Below are 16,022 nucleotides of genomic sequence, written 5' to 3'. Positions count from 1 at the left end.
TGGGAGAAGTGGGGCACTGGGAATCGAACCCGGGTTTCCAGCGTGGCAGACAAGAACTCTACCTGCTGAGCCACTGTGGCCCACCCATCAATATTCATATGAGCATCAAAAAACTATTTGGGGGGACTTCCGGAGAAAATGGCGGCTTAGTAAGATGTGCGGGCCTTAGTTCCTCCTCCAGAACAGCTACTAGGGGAGTAGAAATGATACAGAACAGCTCCCGGAGATCAAGTAGACAGCGTACCCCATTCTGGAACGGCTGACTGGCTGGAAAAACCCGCTCTGGTGAGATCGCGGAGGGGCGCGGGCTTCCCCAGGCCGGGGTGGCAGGTGACTGGAGTCCCTCCCTCCCTCCTTCCTGGGCCGGCTGGGAGAATTGGACAGGCGGTACCCTCAAGCTGCGGCGACTGGCGCCCACCCCCCACGCGCAGTCCCCCGGACCAGCTGGGAGAATTGGATCAGAGATCCCCAGGCCGCAGAGAACGGTGACCAGGGTCGCTTCCAAACACGTGGCTTCCCGGTCCAGCTGGGAATGGCGCACATCCCCGGGCCGTGGCGGCTGGCGCCCTCCTGCCACGCTTGGCGCCCCGGGCCGGCTAGGATATTTGGACGGGCGCTCTCCTGGGCTGCGGCTGCGACGACCCTCCCCGCGTTCGGATCCCCGGGCTGGCTGGGAGATTCGGATTGGCACTCATCCAAGCCGCTTCGGCTGGCGAACCTCCACCACGGCGAGAGTTTTCCAAAGTTAAAGGACCCACAGCACCTTTTACTGGTGGGACCCGCAGACAAACGAGTGCCACGAGCGCCACCTACTGGAAAGTATAGGAAAAACAGAACCCAGAGATTTCACAGAAAAATCTTTCAACCTGTTGGGTCCAACACCCAGGGAAATCTGATTAAATGCCCAGACGCCAGCAGAAGATAACGATCACACTCAGAAAATTGAAAATATGGCCCAGTCAAAGGAACAAACCAATAGTTCAAATGAGATACAGGAGCTGAGAAAACTAATGCTGAATATACGAACAGAAATGGAAAATCTCTTCAAAAACGAAATCGATAAATTGAGGGAGGACATGAAGAAGACATGGGCTGAACAAAAAGAAGAAATAGAAAACCAAAAAACAAATCACAGAACTTATGGAAGCGAAGGACAAAGTAGAAAAGATGGAAAAAATAATGGATATCTACAATGATAGATTTAAAGAGACAGAAGATAGAATTAGTGATTTGGAGGATGGAACATCTGAATTCCAAAAAGAAACAGAAACTATAGGGAGAAGAATGGAAAAATTTGAACAGGGGATCAGGGAACTGAAGGACAATATGAAGCGCACAAATATACATGTTGTGGGTGTCCCAGAAGGAGAAGAGAAGGGAAAAGGAGGAGAAAAACTAATGGAAGAAATTATCACTGAAAATTTCCCAACTCTTAGGAAAGACCTAAAATTACAGATCCAAGAAGTGCAGCGCACCCCAAAGAGAATAGACCCAAATAAGCGTTCTCCAAGACACTTACTAGTTAGAATGTCAGAGGTCAAAGAGAAGAGAGGATCTTGCAAGCAGCAAGAGAAAAACAATCCACCACATACTAGGGAAACCCAATAAGACTATGTGTAGATTTCTCAGCAGAAACCATGGAAGCTAGAAGACAGTGGGATGATATATTTAAACTACTAAAAGAGAAAAACTGCCAACCTAGACTTCTATATCCAGCAAAATTGTCCTTCAAAAATGAGGGAGAAATTAAAACATTCTCAGACAAAAAGTCACTGAGAGAATTTGTGACCAACAGACCAGCTCTGCAAGAAATACTAAAGGGAGCACTAGAGTCAGATACGAAAAGAAAGAAGAGAGAGGTATGGAGAAGAGTGTAGAAAGAAGGAAAATCAGATATGATGTACATAATACAAAAGGCAAAATGGTAGAGGAAAACATTATACAAACAGTAATAACACTAAATGTTAATGGACTGAATCCCCAATCAAAAGACATAGACTGGCAGAAAGGATTAAAAAACAGGATCCTTCTATATGCTGTCTACAGGAAACACATCGTAGACCCAAAGATAAACATAGGTTGAAAGTGAAAGTTTGGGAAAAGATACTTCATGCAAATAACAACCAGAAAAGAGCAGGAGTAGCTATACTAATATCCAACAAATTAGACTTCAAATGTAAAACAGTTAAAAGAGACAAAGAAGGACACTATCTACTAATAAAAGGAACAATTAAACAAGAAGACATAACAATCATAAATATTTATGCACCGAACGGGAATGCCCCTAAATACGTGAGGAATACACTGCAAACACTGAAAAGGGAAACAGACACATACACCATAATAGTTGGAGACTTCAATTCACCACTCTCATCAATGGACAGAACACCTAGACAGAGGATCAATAAAGAAATAGAGAATCTGAATATTACTATAAATGAGCTAGACTTAACAGACATTTATAGGACATTACATCCCACAACAGCAAGATACACCTTTTTCTCAAGTGCTCATGGATCATTCTCAAAGATAGACCATATGCTGGATCACAAAGCAAGTCTTAACAAATTTAAAAAGATTGAAATCATACACAACACTTTCTCGGATCATAAAGGAATGAAGTTGGAAATCAATAATAGGCGGAGTGCCAGAAAATTCACAAATACGTGGAGGCTCAACAACACACTCTTAAACGAGTGGGTCAAAGAAGAAATTGCAAGAGAAATTAGTAAATACCTCGAGGTGAATGAAAATGAAAACACAACATATCAAAACCTATGGGACGCAGCAAAGGCAGTGTTAAGAGGGAAATTTATTGCCCTAAATGCCTATATCAGAAAAGAAGAAAAGGCAAAAATGCAGGAATTAACTGTCCACTTGGAAGAACTAGAGAAAGAACAGCAAACTAATCCCAAAGCAAGTAAAACGAAAGAAATAACAAAGATTAGAGCACAAATAAATGAAATTGAAAACATGAAAACAATAGAGAAAATCAATAAGACCAGAAATTGGTTCTATGAGAATATCAATAAGATTGATGGGCCCTTAGCAAGATTGACAAAAAGAAGAGAGAGGATGCAAATAAATAAGATCAGAAATGGAAGAGGAGACATAACTACTGACTTCACAGAAATAAAGGAGGTAATAACAGGATACTATGAACAACTTTACGCTAATAAATACAACAATTTAGATGAAATGGAAGGGGTCCTGGAAAGACATGAACAACGAACTTTGACTCAAGGAGACATTGATGACCTCAACAAACCAATCACAAGTAAAGAAATTGAATTAGTCATTCAAAAGCTTCCTAAAAAGAAAAGTCCAGGACCAGACAGTTTCACATGTGAATTCTATCAAACATTCCAGAAAGAATTAGTACCAACTCTCCTCAAACTCTTCAAAAAAATCAAAGTGGAGGGAAAACTACCTAATTCATTCTATGAAGCCAACATCACCCTCATACCAAAACCAGGCAAAGATACTACAAAAAAAGAAAACTACAGACCAATCTCTCTAATGAATATAGATGCAAAAATCCTCAATAAAATTCTAGCAAATCGTATCCAACAACACATTAAAAGAATTATACATCATGACCAAGTAGGATACATCCCAGGTATGCAAGGATGGTTTAACATAAGAAAATCAGTTAATGTAATACACCATATCAACAAATCAAAGCAGAAAAATCACATGATCATCTCAATTGATGCAGAGAAGGCATCTGACAAGATTCAACATCCTTTCCTGTTGAAAACACTTCAAAAGATAGGAATACAAGGGAACTTCCTTAAAATGATAGAGGGAATATATGAAAAACCCACAGCTAATATCATCCTCAATGGGGAAAAATTGAAAACTTTCCCCCTAAGATCAGGAACAAGACAAGGATGTCCACTATCACCACTGTTATTCAACATTGTGTTGGAGGTTCTAGCCAGAGCAATTAGACAAGAAAAAGAAATACAAGGCATCAAAATTGGAAAGGAAGAAGTAAAACTACCACTGTTTGCAGACGATATGATACTATACATCGAAAACCTGGAAAAATCCACAACAAAACTACTAGAGCTAATAAATGAGTACAGCAAAGTAGCAGGTTACAAGATCAACATTCAAAAATCTGTAGCATTTCTATACACTAGTAATGAATAAGCTGAGGGGGAAATCAAGAAACGAATCCCATTTACAATTGCAACTAAAAGAATAAAATACCTAGGAATAAATTTAACTAAAGAGACAAAAAAACCTATATAAAGAAAACTACAAAAAACTGTTAAAATAAATCACAGAATACCAGCTTCTATCCAGTATTAAAATGAAAATGCTAAATTCAAAAAAAAAAAGAAATCACAGAAGACCTAAATAGATGGAAGGGCATACCGTGTTCATGGACTGGAAGACTAAATATAGTTAAGATGTCAATCCTACCTAAATTGATCTACAGATTCAACACAATACCAATCAAAATCCCAACAATTTATTTTTCAGAAATAGAAAAACCAATAAGCAAATTTATCTGGAAGGGCAGTGTGCTCCGAATTGCTAAAAGTATCTTGAGGAAAAAAAACGAAGCTGGAGGTCTCGCGCTGCCTGACTTTAAGGCATATTATGAAGCCACAGTGGTCAAAACAGCATGGTATTGGCATAAAGATAGATATATCGACCAATGGAATCAAATAGAGTGCTCAGATATAGACCCTCTCATCTATGGACATTTGATCTTTGATAAGGCAGTCAAGCCAACTCACCTGGGACAGAACAGTCTCTTCAATAAATGGTGTCTAGAGAACTGGATATCCATATGCAAAAGAATGAAAGAAGACCCATATCTCACACCCTATACAAAAGTTAACTCAAAATGGATCAAAGATCTAAACATTAGGTCTAAGACCATAAAACAGTTTGAGGAAAATGTAGGGAGATATCTTATGAAACTTACAATTGGAGGCGGTTTTATGGACCTTAAACCTAAAGCAAGAGCACTGAAGAAGGAAATAAATAAATGGGAGCTCCTCAAAATTAAACACTTTCGTGCATCAAAGAACTTCATCAAGAAAGTAGAAAGACAGCCTACACAATGGGAGACAATATTTGGAAATGACATATCAGATAAAGGTCTAGTATCCAGAATTTATAAAGAGATTGTCCAACTCAACAACAAAAAGACAGCCAACCCAATTACAAAATGGGAAAAAAACTTGAACAGACACCTCTTAGAAGAGGAAATACAAATGGCCAAAAGGCACATGAAGAGATGCTCAATGTCCCTGGCCATTAGAGAAATGCAAATCAAAACCACAATGAGATTTCATCTCACACCCACCAGAATGGCCATTATCAACAAAACAGAAAATGACAAGTGCTGGAGAGGATGCAGAGAAAGAGGCACACTTATCCACCTTTGGTGGGAATGCCAAATGGTGCAACCACTGTGGAAGGCAGTTTGGCGGTTCCTCAAAAAACTGAATATAGAATTGCCATACTACCCAGCAATACCATTGCTAGGTATCTACTCAAAGGACTTAAGGGCAAAGACACAAACAGACATTTGCACACCAATGTTTATGGCAGCGTTATTTACAATTGCAAAGAGATGGAAACAGCCAAAATGTCCATCAACAGACGAGTGGCTAAACAAACTATGGTATATACATATGATGGAATATTATGCAGCTTTAAGACAGAATAAACTTACGAAGCATGTAATAACATGGATTGACCTAGAGAACATTATGCTGAGTGAGTCTAGCCAAAAACTAAAGGACAAATACTGTATGGTCCCACTGATGTGAACCGACATTTGAGAATAAACTTGGAATATGTCATTGGTAACAGAGACCAGCAGGAGTTAGAAACAGGGTAAGATAATGGGTAATTGGAGCTGAAGGGATACAGACTGTGCAACAGGACTAGATACAAAAACTCAAAAACGGACAGCATAATAATACCTAATTGTAAAGTAATCATGTTAAAACACTGAATGAAGCTGCATCTGAGCTATAGGTTTTTTTTTTTTGTTTGTTTGTCTGTGTCTTTTTTTTTACTATTATTATTATTTTTATTTTTTTCTCTATATTAACATTCTGTATCTTTTTCTGTTGTTTTGCTAGTTCTTTTCCTAAATCGATGCAAATGTACGAAGAAATGATGATCATGCATCTATGTGATGATGTTAAGAATTACTGATTGCATATGTAGAATGGAATGATTTCTAAATGTTGTGTTAATTTCTTTTTATTCTTTAATTAATAAAAAAAGTTAGAAAAAAATGGAAATAAACATTAGATCATCAATTAGGTAAAAGGAGTAATGATGTATTACAATTATATTAAATAAAGCTTAAAAATTCCATTGCTTTCTTAGTAATCTATTACTTACATCAAAATAGGATCCTGCATGCTCTAATATCAGCTGAGTAGAGTCAGGCTTGTTTTTGCAGTAGGTGACATACATCTGAAACTTGTCTGCCTATAAACAAACAAATATTTGAGCATCTCATTCAAATTGCAACAGGTCAGAGTGTGGTAAACTTTTACATAGAAAAGTCAGTGTATCTATAAAGGACGTTGATGTCTCAAATAAAAGAACTCTATTTCAAGAAGAAAACTATTAAAATAAGAAGCACAGACTACTGATACTACACATTCTTGAAGACCTGAATCTTCCGTCAACACCTCCGGCAGTTTTCCCTGGTCCTGGCACACATCCTCTCTCTTCCCACAGAACTGAATGCAATCTGGCAGCAAGCTCATCATGGCATGTGCCTCCCTACCAGTGCAGGCCCATCCCCAGCACAGCAGGCTCCCATCTACTGGGAACTCCCTGGGGCCAGGCAGAGGCCTGCCACATGCACATTCTATTTCAAACCACCTCTAGGCCAGTAAAAGACTCATTTCAATAGCTGGAGAAGGCAACTCTTTGAGGATAGGTCTTTTTCCCTGTGTGTAAGAAAAAGTATCCAGCAGAATATGGTGACGTAAAAGAAACCAACAATATTCCTTCCGGCTTCCCTAAATGTCACTAAATTGTTGTGAGGGAATAAGCAGCTGAGGTTTCATTACCCAAGTAACGAAGCAATGGCCAACGTCCTCTGGTAACTGCTCATACTTTTCCAGCTCCTTTAGGAATATGCTGCAGATAATAAAAATGATATCATAAAATAGAAATGATCATTATGAAATGTTTTAAAGCATTTTGCTACTGAGATGTTATACCAGAAATTAGACCTAACAAACCATAACTTTAGGCAATGCCTGAATTTCATCATTTTAAATCAAGTGAAGTGAAGACTGTCTTCTAGATTTTAAGATTCCACAAAATGTATAGCTCTTAACTAGGGTAAAGCATTACAACGAATAGCTAACCAGTTCAGCCTTCAACCACCGCTAACAAATATTTTGACCTGGCAGCTTACTTCTGGGAAAGTGCTAGCATTTAGTTGGGGAGATAACTGAGGGATGTAAGTGTTTCATCTGTAGAATGCACTCAGTGTTCTACTGAGTCTGCTGGGGTGGGAGGAAGAAGAGTAGGGAGAGACCCTGCCAGCTCTGGTCCCCTGGTATCATCTCATCACAGGCTAATTGCCTGCAGAGACTCTGCCTAAAGAAGTTTTTACTGCTGCTACTGCTTTGTTTTAATCTTACAATAAAAAATTATGTGCCTCCTTGTGGCCAACGGAAAGTGTATTTTACTTCGGTCAAACTAAATATCTGTTCCTTCTTTCTTATTATAAAAGAGCAAACAACATTGGCCAACAGGCCCAGTGAGAACTCTTTTTTCTTTTAACCCTAGAAATAATTTATGTGGTAGTTGATGATTCCGCTTGAGAAAAGTCAGGGTGCCTACAAAAGCAGTTTTCACAGTTTCCCTAAACTTATTTCTGTGGCAAATGAGTACAAATGTAAAACTGAGTAGGTACTAAGTCTCTAGAATGTCAAAGTTAAGACTGGTATGCTTCATTTAAATAATTTCAACAAAATCATTGGAACCTGTGGTTATCTCAGTTGTAAACTTTTATTTCCTAGTATCAAATTAAGCATGGTATCTAGATTTCAAGAGTAACAAGCTCCCCAAAGTTAAAGCCACTCACTTATTATGAAACTCATAGATTTCCTGCATGTTTCCGAAGATAATGAGCTCTTTGTTTACAATGCCAGGTGGGATCTCTTCCACCCCACTGGTCATTTCCCACAGGTAGGTCTGGTCAGGAGGGAAACACAAGGATTATACAAAAGCTACACCACCTTTTCAAGCATCAGCTATTTCTGATAGCTATAAATACATACTTGGAGCTAATGTGAAAACGAAACTATAACATAAGCATGGAACTTTTTACAAAGTTAGGTGAAAGACTTCTTTTGAAAAGCCCCTCAGTTACTAATAATACTTGAGAATACTTCACTTTCTAACTCCTAACCTCCTTTCAGCTTCAAATTTAAATTGAACATATTCCACAAGGTACAGAAAGTATTCATTATATTAATACTGAGCATTATTTGACAATCAAATTCACTAGGCACATATCTCTGAAGTTGTTGTAAAATTCTATACCAAAAGAATGTTGGCCAGGCTGTCATGTGATAAACGGAATGAAAGAATTAATGCTGCATCATCTCTGTAACGTGTGAAAACAAGTCTAGAACTCCATAGAAATGTGGAAACGTGTAGCTGGCTGCTTAAACATACTTTAAATCTCAAAACCAACAACAAAAAAGTGTGATTACTCTAAGAACTACCAATAGTTCAAAATAAAATTGACAAAATTAAACTTAATCTAAACAAGCAGAAGAATAAAACAAAAACTTACTTACATCCATACACTCCCGAAGGTCTCTTACGTAAGCCTTTTCAGTTTGAATTAGCTCAGCCATTATGAACCTTAAATGGAGCAGGACCGTAAAAAGTTTAGTTAACTGTCAGGATACATGCTTACTTTGCTATTTACTTTTATGGATTTAAGAAATGATAAAGTCATTTAAAAAGCATCAGCCAGTGATACGTTTTGGGGAATTACATCAAAAACAGATGAAAACAATAGTATCCAGCTATCAATTCAAAGGTTAAAAAAAAAAAGATTTTGGAAAGGATGTTATTAAGGCACTTCTAGATCAGCGTTTCTCAACATCTGCACTCCTGACTGACATTTTTGGCTGCAGGATTCTTTTTTATGGAAGGGTATCCCATACAAGCTAAAAGTTTTCTCACCTGCTCGGTGTGACACCCAAAAATGTCTCCAGACATTGTCAAACGTTCCCTGGTGGGCAAAAGTGCCCCTGCTTGAGTATCGCCACCTTAGAACAATTCTCTTATTTTTATTAAATCTAGTAATCTAGCAAAGCTTACTATTTGGCAATTTTTAAGCACCTAAATTTGCATCATTCATTTCTTCTCCTTAATATTATTATTCATAACCTATTGACAAACGATACTACATGCACAAATGACATTAAAACAATCTGTCAACCCATATGAAATGGAGGTACAGGAGTAAAAACAAGACACTGTTTCTGACACACACTATAAAGGGACAGTGGATATGGTGAATCTGAGCTGCTATAACTAAGCACATTCGGGGCAACTGAAACCATTAATGCTGCTTGATTTCAATACACACACAGAAGCACATTTCTCCAAATGGCATTTTCTTTACTCTTAAAAAATCCTGGTAGACTTGAAAAGACCAGCTTACTCTTTCCTGCGGGCAGACTTCCGTTTTTCTTCATTCAGTTCATGTGCAGCGTCCCGGAGTTTTACCTCTGACCCAGGGATGCTGGCCGGAATTATATCTAGCTGAAGACTTTTACTCTGCAGCGTAAGAGTCAACAGAGGAATGTAATTAAATCAACAAGAAGACACTAAGAAGAATGTCCTGGTTTATTCAGTTTGCACAAAGCAATTTACCGATTTGCTGGAATCTGAAGAAATCCCCAGGGCTTTCTCCAAAGAGGTCCTGTACTTCTCCATCCGCAGTGAGAAATCCCTGTACCTCTTATCCACAGCTGTTACACACTTTTTTATCTCTGCTGCATGGGCATGCCCTTTTTCACAAAAGCCATCAGCCAGCTGTATCAATAGCTTCACTCTCTCTTTGGTTTGCTGCAAAAACAACGGGAAAGTATTGTGAAGCAAATGAAACCAACTGCCATAAACCAGAAAAAGAGCAGCCAACAACTGCTTACAGGGTTGTGCTCTGAACAGGGGGAAAAAAAATTGCAGGGAGTTGCCCTATGACCCAGCAATAGCACTACTTGGTGTGTACAAAGAAGAGCTAAAAGCAACAGCACAAACAGACACTTGCACACCGACGTTCATAGCAGCATTATTCACAATCGCCAAAAAATGGAAACAAACCTAATGCCCATCAACAGACGAATGGATCAACAAAATGTGGTATATGCATATGATGGAATATTATGCAGCAGTAAGGCAAAATGACATTCTGAAGCAAGTGACAAGATGGATGAGCCTTGAGGACATGACAGCAAGCAAAATTACTCAGACATGAAAGGACAGATATTATATGATTCCACTTTTATGACCAGCAAAAAGGTATAATCAGAGGCTTATAATACAGAATATAGGGGACTCAGAGATACATAGAAGCTAGAGATGGGTGAACCGTTAGTTAATGCGGTTGAACTCCAATGTAAGGGAATAGATGGGTGCGAAGGTGATACTCTAGTGGGTCTATAAGTAATATCACCATATTTAAGATGAACAAGATTGAAAGGGGTTGTGTAGACCTATATGTCCCCCTGATTCGCACTAGAAAAATGAGTGAGTTCTTGTAAGAATTAATTCAAAGATATGATTCTTGTATAAAGAGTGTTTAAGTCCAGGATACAGGAGGAAAACTGCTATTGCATGCTAGGAGCTATGCTCAAAAGGAAACCATCAGTACTATCACAGCAACAGCAGAGGGAAATAATGGTGGGAGGGACAAGAGTTAAGAGGAGGTTTAGATTTCCTATTTGGTGAGGGTGTGTTTATTGGTTTTCTGTCTCTTGTGAACAATGAAATTACCTAAAATTGAGAATGTTAATGGACCATGGACTTTGGGCCCTCTACAAGATGCCCGATGAATGCAGGTGGCCAAAGGATCCACTGACGGAGAAATAGATGGCAAATGATGTGTATACTTACGAACAAAGGTTGTGCTGCTACAAAAAGGAACGATGTTGTGAGGCATGCAACAATGTGTATGAATATGTGGGACATTTGATGAGACAAAATAAGTCAGAAACAAAAAAAAATGGCATGGTCACCTTTAGAAAATACTTGTAAGAAAACAGGGGACTAGATTGCAATCTTTTAGAGCAGACACATTAAGTCCGCAGTGCTGATTAATATGTTTGGATTTTGAGAGGCTGTTTTATATATATAACCTGGTATTTAGAGATAAGAACGAAGTTTGGGGTTAAAGTAATTCAGAGCATACGGGTAAGGAAGACAGTGTCTATATTTCAGAACCACATATACCTTTGAGACCAATGGAAGAAAAGTTTATTTGATTTGGAACTGAAATTTTTTGTAATACATAATCTAATTCAACCTATCTGTACAGCTCATTTGAACAACTGAAACACAGGAAGCACAGAATAAGAAAGAGGCCCTTTAATCTAGTATAGATTATTATAATGCCCGGAAACATCCTAGAGTATATCAAGCAGATAATCAAAAAGTATTGGCAAAGTTCCCTGAGGGGAGAAAGACTATGGAACTATTAAACCTTATTATCAGGGAATCCCCTGATACTGACAAACACCGCCCTGTTTGTCAAACCTTAGGGATATCCAAATCAATAGGCCACGCCCTCCATCAGGAGGCTTACTCTTGTGAAGCTTATGTAGGTAGTGGAGAAGATTAGACTACCTACAGGCATGCCTAAGAGTTACTTCTGGAGGATCTCTTTTGTTGCTTAGATGTGGCCTCAGTCTCTCTAAGCACAACTCTGCAGGTGAAATCATTGCCCTCCCCGCTACGTGGGACATGACATCCAGGAGTGAAAGTTTCCCTGGCGAGGTGGGAGATGACTCCCAGGGATGAATCCAGACCTGGCACCGTGGGATCAACAACTCTATCCTGACCAAAAGGGGGAAAAGAAGTGTAATTAATAAAGTATCAGTGGCAGAGAGAGTTCAAATAGAATCAAGAGGCTACTCTGGAGGTTGCTCTTATGCAAGCTTCAGGTAAACCTTGCTACCTATCATAACCTGCCCACCTCCAACCAGGACCACTGCAGCCAATCCTAAAGAACACCTAGGGCAATATATAAGACTCCACAAGTAGTATTCCAGGCACTAGAGTAACTTTCCAGAACATACAATCTCCAGATGGGTCTCTGTCCAGGTAAGTCCTGAAACCTAGTCCAGCCTCTCCAGAACATCAGATAGTTCCGTCTCCCTACCCCATATTCATGACAGACCCTTCCAATATCAAAAATTTAGAATTGCCATAGCCCAAACAACCCCAAAGAGCGGTATGGAAAGATCAAAGGCAATGGTGAAATTATACATAGAAGACAGGACTTAACAAATGAATATGAATGCTGAATCACTAAATTGATATTTCTTTTAGTCTCCAGTATCTTAGAGCAGCTAGAAATAAAAACCTAAAATTATGAAATTGTAAACCATGTCAAAGTCTGAAAAATGTTCTACAACTAAATATGGTGCTGTGCTTGGAAATTTATAGCTTTTTTGTATATATGTTATTGTTCACAAAAAAAAAGAAGAAAAAAAAGTCGATTGTGATAATAAAAAAGTATTTAAGCCCTCTAGCCTCCTATATTCTGGAGCAGCTAGAAGGAAAAATATGAGGATCATATGGTAGCCCATGACAAACCTGTGATCTGTTCTGGAACTACTTGAAGAGTGCTTTGAAAACTACTGCTTTTTTATTTCTCTGCTTTGTATATATGTTATACTATACAATAATAAAAAGTTTAAAAAAAAAGGCATTCACACTGAGAAGAAAAAAAAAATCACACATGATAGAAGCTACATATTAAAACAATCTAAAATCCTGTGTCCATCTAATCTATCTCACGGATTCCAGACTAGACATCTTGTGCTGGTCTGAATCTGTGGTGGACCCCAGAAAAGCCATGCCCTTTGATCCTCATTCAATACTGCTGGGTGGGAGCATTTTGATTCCATGAAGATGTGACCCACCCAATTGTGGGTGGTAACTTTTGATCAGATGATTTCCATGGAGGTGTGTCTCCACCCACTGAAGGTGGAGTTGCTTGCTGGAATCCTTTAAAAGAGGAAACATTTTGGAGAGAGCCCCTTTTTGGTAGAGCCACGAGAAAGCAAGCAGACACCACCCTGTTTGCCATGTGCCCTTCCAGCTGAGAGAGAAACGTTGAATGTCGTCGGCCTTCTTGAACCAAGGTATCTTTCCCCGGATGCCTTAAATTGGACTGTAAACTAGCAACTCATTAAATTCCCCTTTTAAAAATCCATTCTGTTTCTGGTATATTGCATTCCGGCAGCTAGCAAACTAGAACACATTTTTTCATCTCTTCCACAGTGAATGGCATTTTTTATGATCTCAAAGAAATCTAGACTTTCTTTCTGCAATGTCTTTATCTGGTATGTGCTCAGTAAAAATCTGTTCTTGGTACAGTTCTACTTCTTTAAACACTGGGTGAATCTGTTACTCAGCAGCTGTGTAAAGACATCTGCTTGCTTTTTGAATGTTTGTTCGCAGTGCCCAGTTAGACTGGAAGCCCTGTGTTACTTTGGTTTTCATGAAGCACAGGCAGTGAGGGTCCAGCCCCACTGCTCAGAGGACCTCAGCCAGATCTCCACGAAGCTCCTCCCCCGATGCATGCTAATACTTCCTTTTTCACTCTCAGTGGACACAGAGGAAAAATCACTAGTCTGGGAATTACCTTCACAGAGGTATTTTAACTTTTATTTCCAGTTTTAGAGCCTATTCTAGGGGGAAAATACTATTTCATTTTATATGTATGTAGTAAAGATCTTTTGCTAAGTTAGTGTAATTTCATTACTTTCTATAAAGTTAAGGATAACCATAAAGCAATGGCTAAATAAAAGGCAGCAAGTAAACTCAACTTTGCCTTTACAACAGATGTTAGTCACAGATAATTCATTTAATTGCAATATCAGGCTTACTTTTATTTCCCCACTGGCAATTCAAATGAGCACTGTTACTCTTCAGCTATGGAAGCTGCTTTTATTTGGTTATGCTCTTACTAGAAAATCTTTACAACCAACATTCAGGAGACTGATGGACAATTTCAAAAAGAAAGCAGGTCAGAGATGATGATCTGGATAAATGATCGTATTTATATTCTGGAACAGCTAGAAGAAAAATATGAGAGGATCGTATGGCAGCCCATACAAATTTGTAAAACAGAAATAGGGAGCCAGAACTCCCTGGGCAACTTCTAAAGCCAATTTTAGAGATACTTTAGATTGAGCCCACGAAACAGGCAACCTGCCTGGCTGAGGCGCCCCCTAGCGCGGCACCGGGGCTGTTTCCGCCTGGCGTGTATTTTCTGGAATCTCCTCAGCTCCTTCAGGTCTCTGTTCAAATACAGGACACCTGCAGCTGCCTCCCTCCCTGGCTGCCATAGATCTTTCTCCTGGCCCTCACCACCTTCTAACAGACAATGTACTTGGCTGATCCGCTGTGGTTACTGTCTGTTTCTCACAACGCGCACGTGCACATGCGCGCGCGCGCACACACACACACACACACACACACACACACACACACACAGAGCCAGGATACTTGTTCATTTGGCTTCCTGCTCTCTAAAGCCCCTGCTGTGTACACAGTGAAGACCCACTGGAAGGCTAAATTAGCATCAGGTTCTTTCTGCAGGGTGTACAGCACCTGCAATTAAAGACGGGAAGGATTCTCTTTTCAGGCGTGAGTTTATGCTCTTCAACAAAAAGCGTATCAACTCAAGTTACATTAATACCTCTGTGGAAAAAAATCACCACTGCAGATTCTATGAAAGCTTTTTATTGGGGAAAAGTCAGCAAAACTTAAAATGTCAAAAACTTTTTAGGGCCTCCTTTAGCATGTGTGGAAATGAACTCAAGCAGAGTGACAGAAAAGAAAAATACCTGTCAAACAAACCTTTTGACTTGTCATCAATATGATACCTTTTGGATATGTTAAGACAAGCCTAATTATAAAGTAAGGGAATAAAAAAAGTCAGAATTTCAAACTGTGAAGCATACGTTCTAAATGGGATTTAACTTAGAAACATTACTAAATTTTAATATTAAAGAGGATTAATGACTATGCAGGATTTTATTTTTTAAATTAAATTGCTAAGAAATGGTTTTGCTGCTGCGCCCAAAAAGCACAAGTAAGTTGAATTATATATCATTATTTAAACACATTTTTTTCATTGTTATAAATGCCATCAGTGGGGGACATTGCAAACTACATTCATCTTTAAGGGCTTAAGAAAGGTATATACATGGGTTATAAGTTGGGGCCTATTGCAAAGGGTCCTAGATTGTAAGTTCTTGCAGCAGTCATATATATTTAGGAGTTGTTTTATTTCTAAATTCTGAGATAGTGAGCTGTTTGTATATAATCTGGTCCTTCCCAGAAACTTCTGGTATTTATGTGACACCTGAAGAGTCAGAGTTATAACTCGGAAGCTATGAAAGTCAGCAATACCTCATTCGGCAAATGTTTGAAAAGCTGAAAAAGTGATCAGACTTCAACTAGAGAGATGGATGAAGGCGATCTGGATAGGACAAAGGTATATCAGAATACAGGGTAAAGGATGGTATGATCCATATTTTAAAACTTCAACTTCTGTGTGAGACAAAGGGAGAGATGTGCAAAATGCATATTCTGGGTAGCACATTACCTAATTTAACTTGTATGGTCATTTAGTTGAATACCATTAAGTACGTGGAATCTTGAATAGGGTATGATGTCTTGTTGGTTTGTACATGTTAGTGTGATGCCCCAGTACACCCCAGAGAAATTTAGGCAGAGAATAAAAAATGAATACA

General features: G+C 38.9%; 1 protein-coding gene across 3 annotated transcripts in view; it reads right to left on the bottom strand.

Annotated features, from left to right (window-relative positions):
* TRIO (trio Rho guanine nucleotide exchange factor) overlaps nucleotides 1–16,022 on the bottom strand; it is a 466,986-nt gene that overhangs the window by 116,395 nt on the left and 334,569 nt on the right. For all 3 annotated transcript variants that reach the window (XM_077116861.1, XM_077116863.1, XM_077116862.1), the window contains exons 22-27: nucleotides 9,907–10,101; nucleotides 9,695–9,810; nucleotides 8,817–8,883; nucleotides 8,096–8,205; nucleotides 7,068–7,137; nucleotides 6,385–6,474 (exon numbers count right to left, since the gene is read on the bottom strand). In XM_077116861.1, the coding sequence (XP_076972976.1) occupies nucleotides 6,385–6,474; nucleotides 7,068–7,137; nucleotides 8,096–8,205; nucleotides 8,817–8,883; nucleotides 9,695–9,810; nucleotides 9,907–10,101 (648 nt within the window). The remainder of the gene's footprint in view (nucleotides 1–6,384; nucleotides 6,475–7,067; nucleotides 7,138–8,095; nucleotides 8,206–8,816; nucleotides 8,884–9,694; nucleotides 9,811–9,906; nucleotides 10,102–16,022) is intronic.

The sequence above is a fragment of the Tamandua tetradactyla genome, chromosome 9 (assembly GCF_023851605.1).
Source record: "Tamandua tetradactyla isolate mTamTet1 chromosome 9, mTamTet1.pri, whole genome shotgun sequence".
NCBI classification, from domain to species: Eukaryota; Metazoa; Chordata; class Mammalia; order Pilosa; family Myrmecophagidae; genus Tamandua; species Tamandua tetradactyla.
The sequence above is the reverse complement of the archived record's forward strand: the minus strand, read 5'-3'. Positions and strand labels throughout refer to the sequence as shown.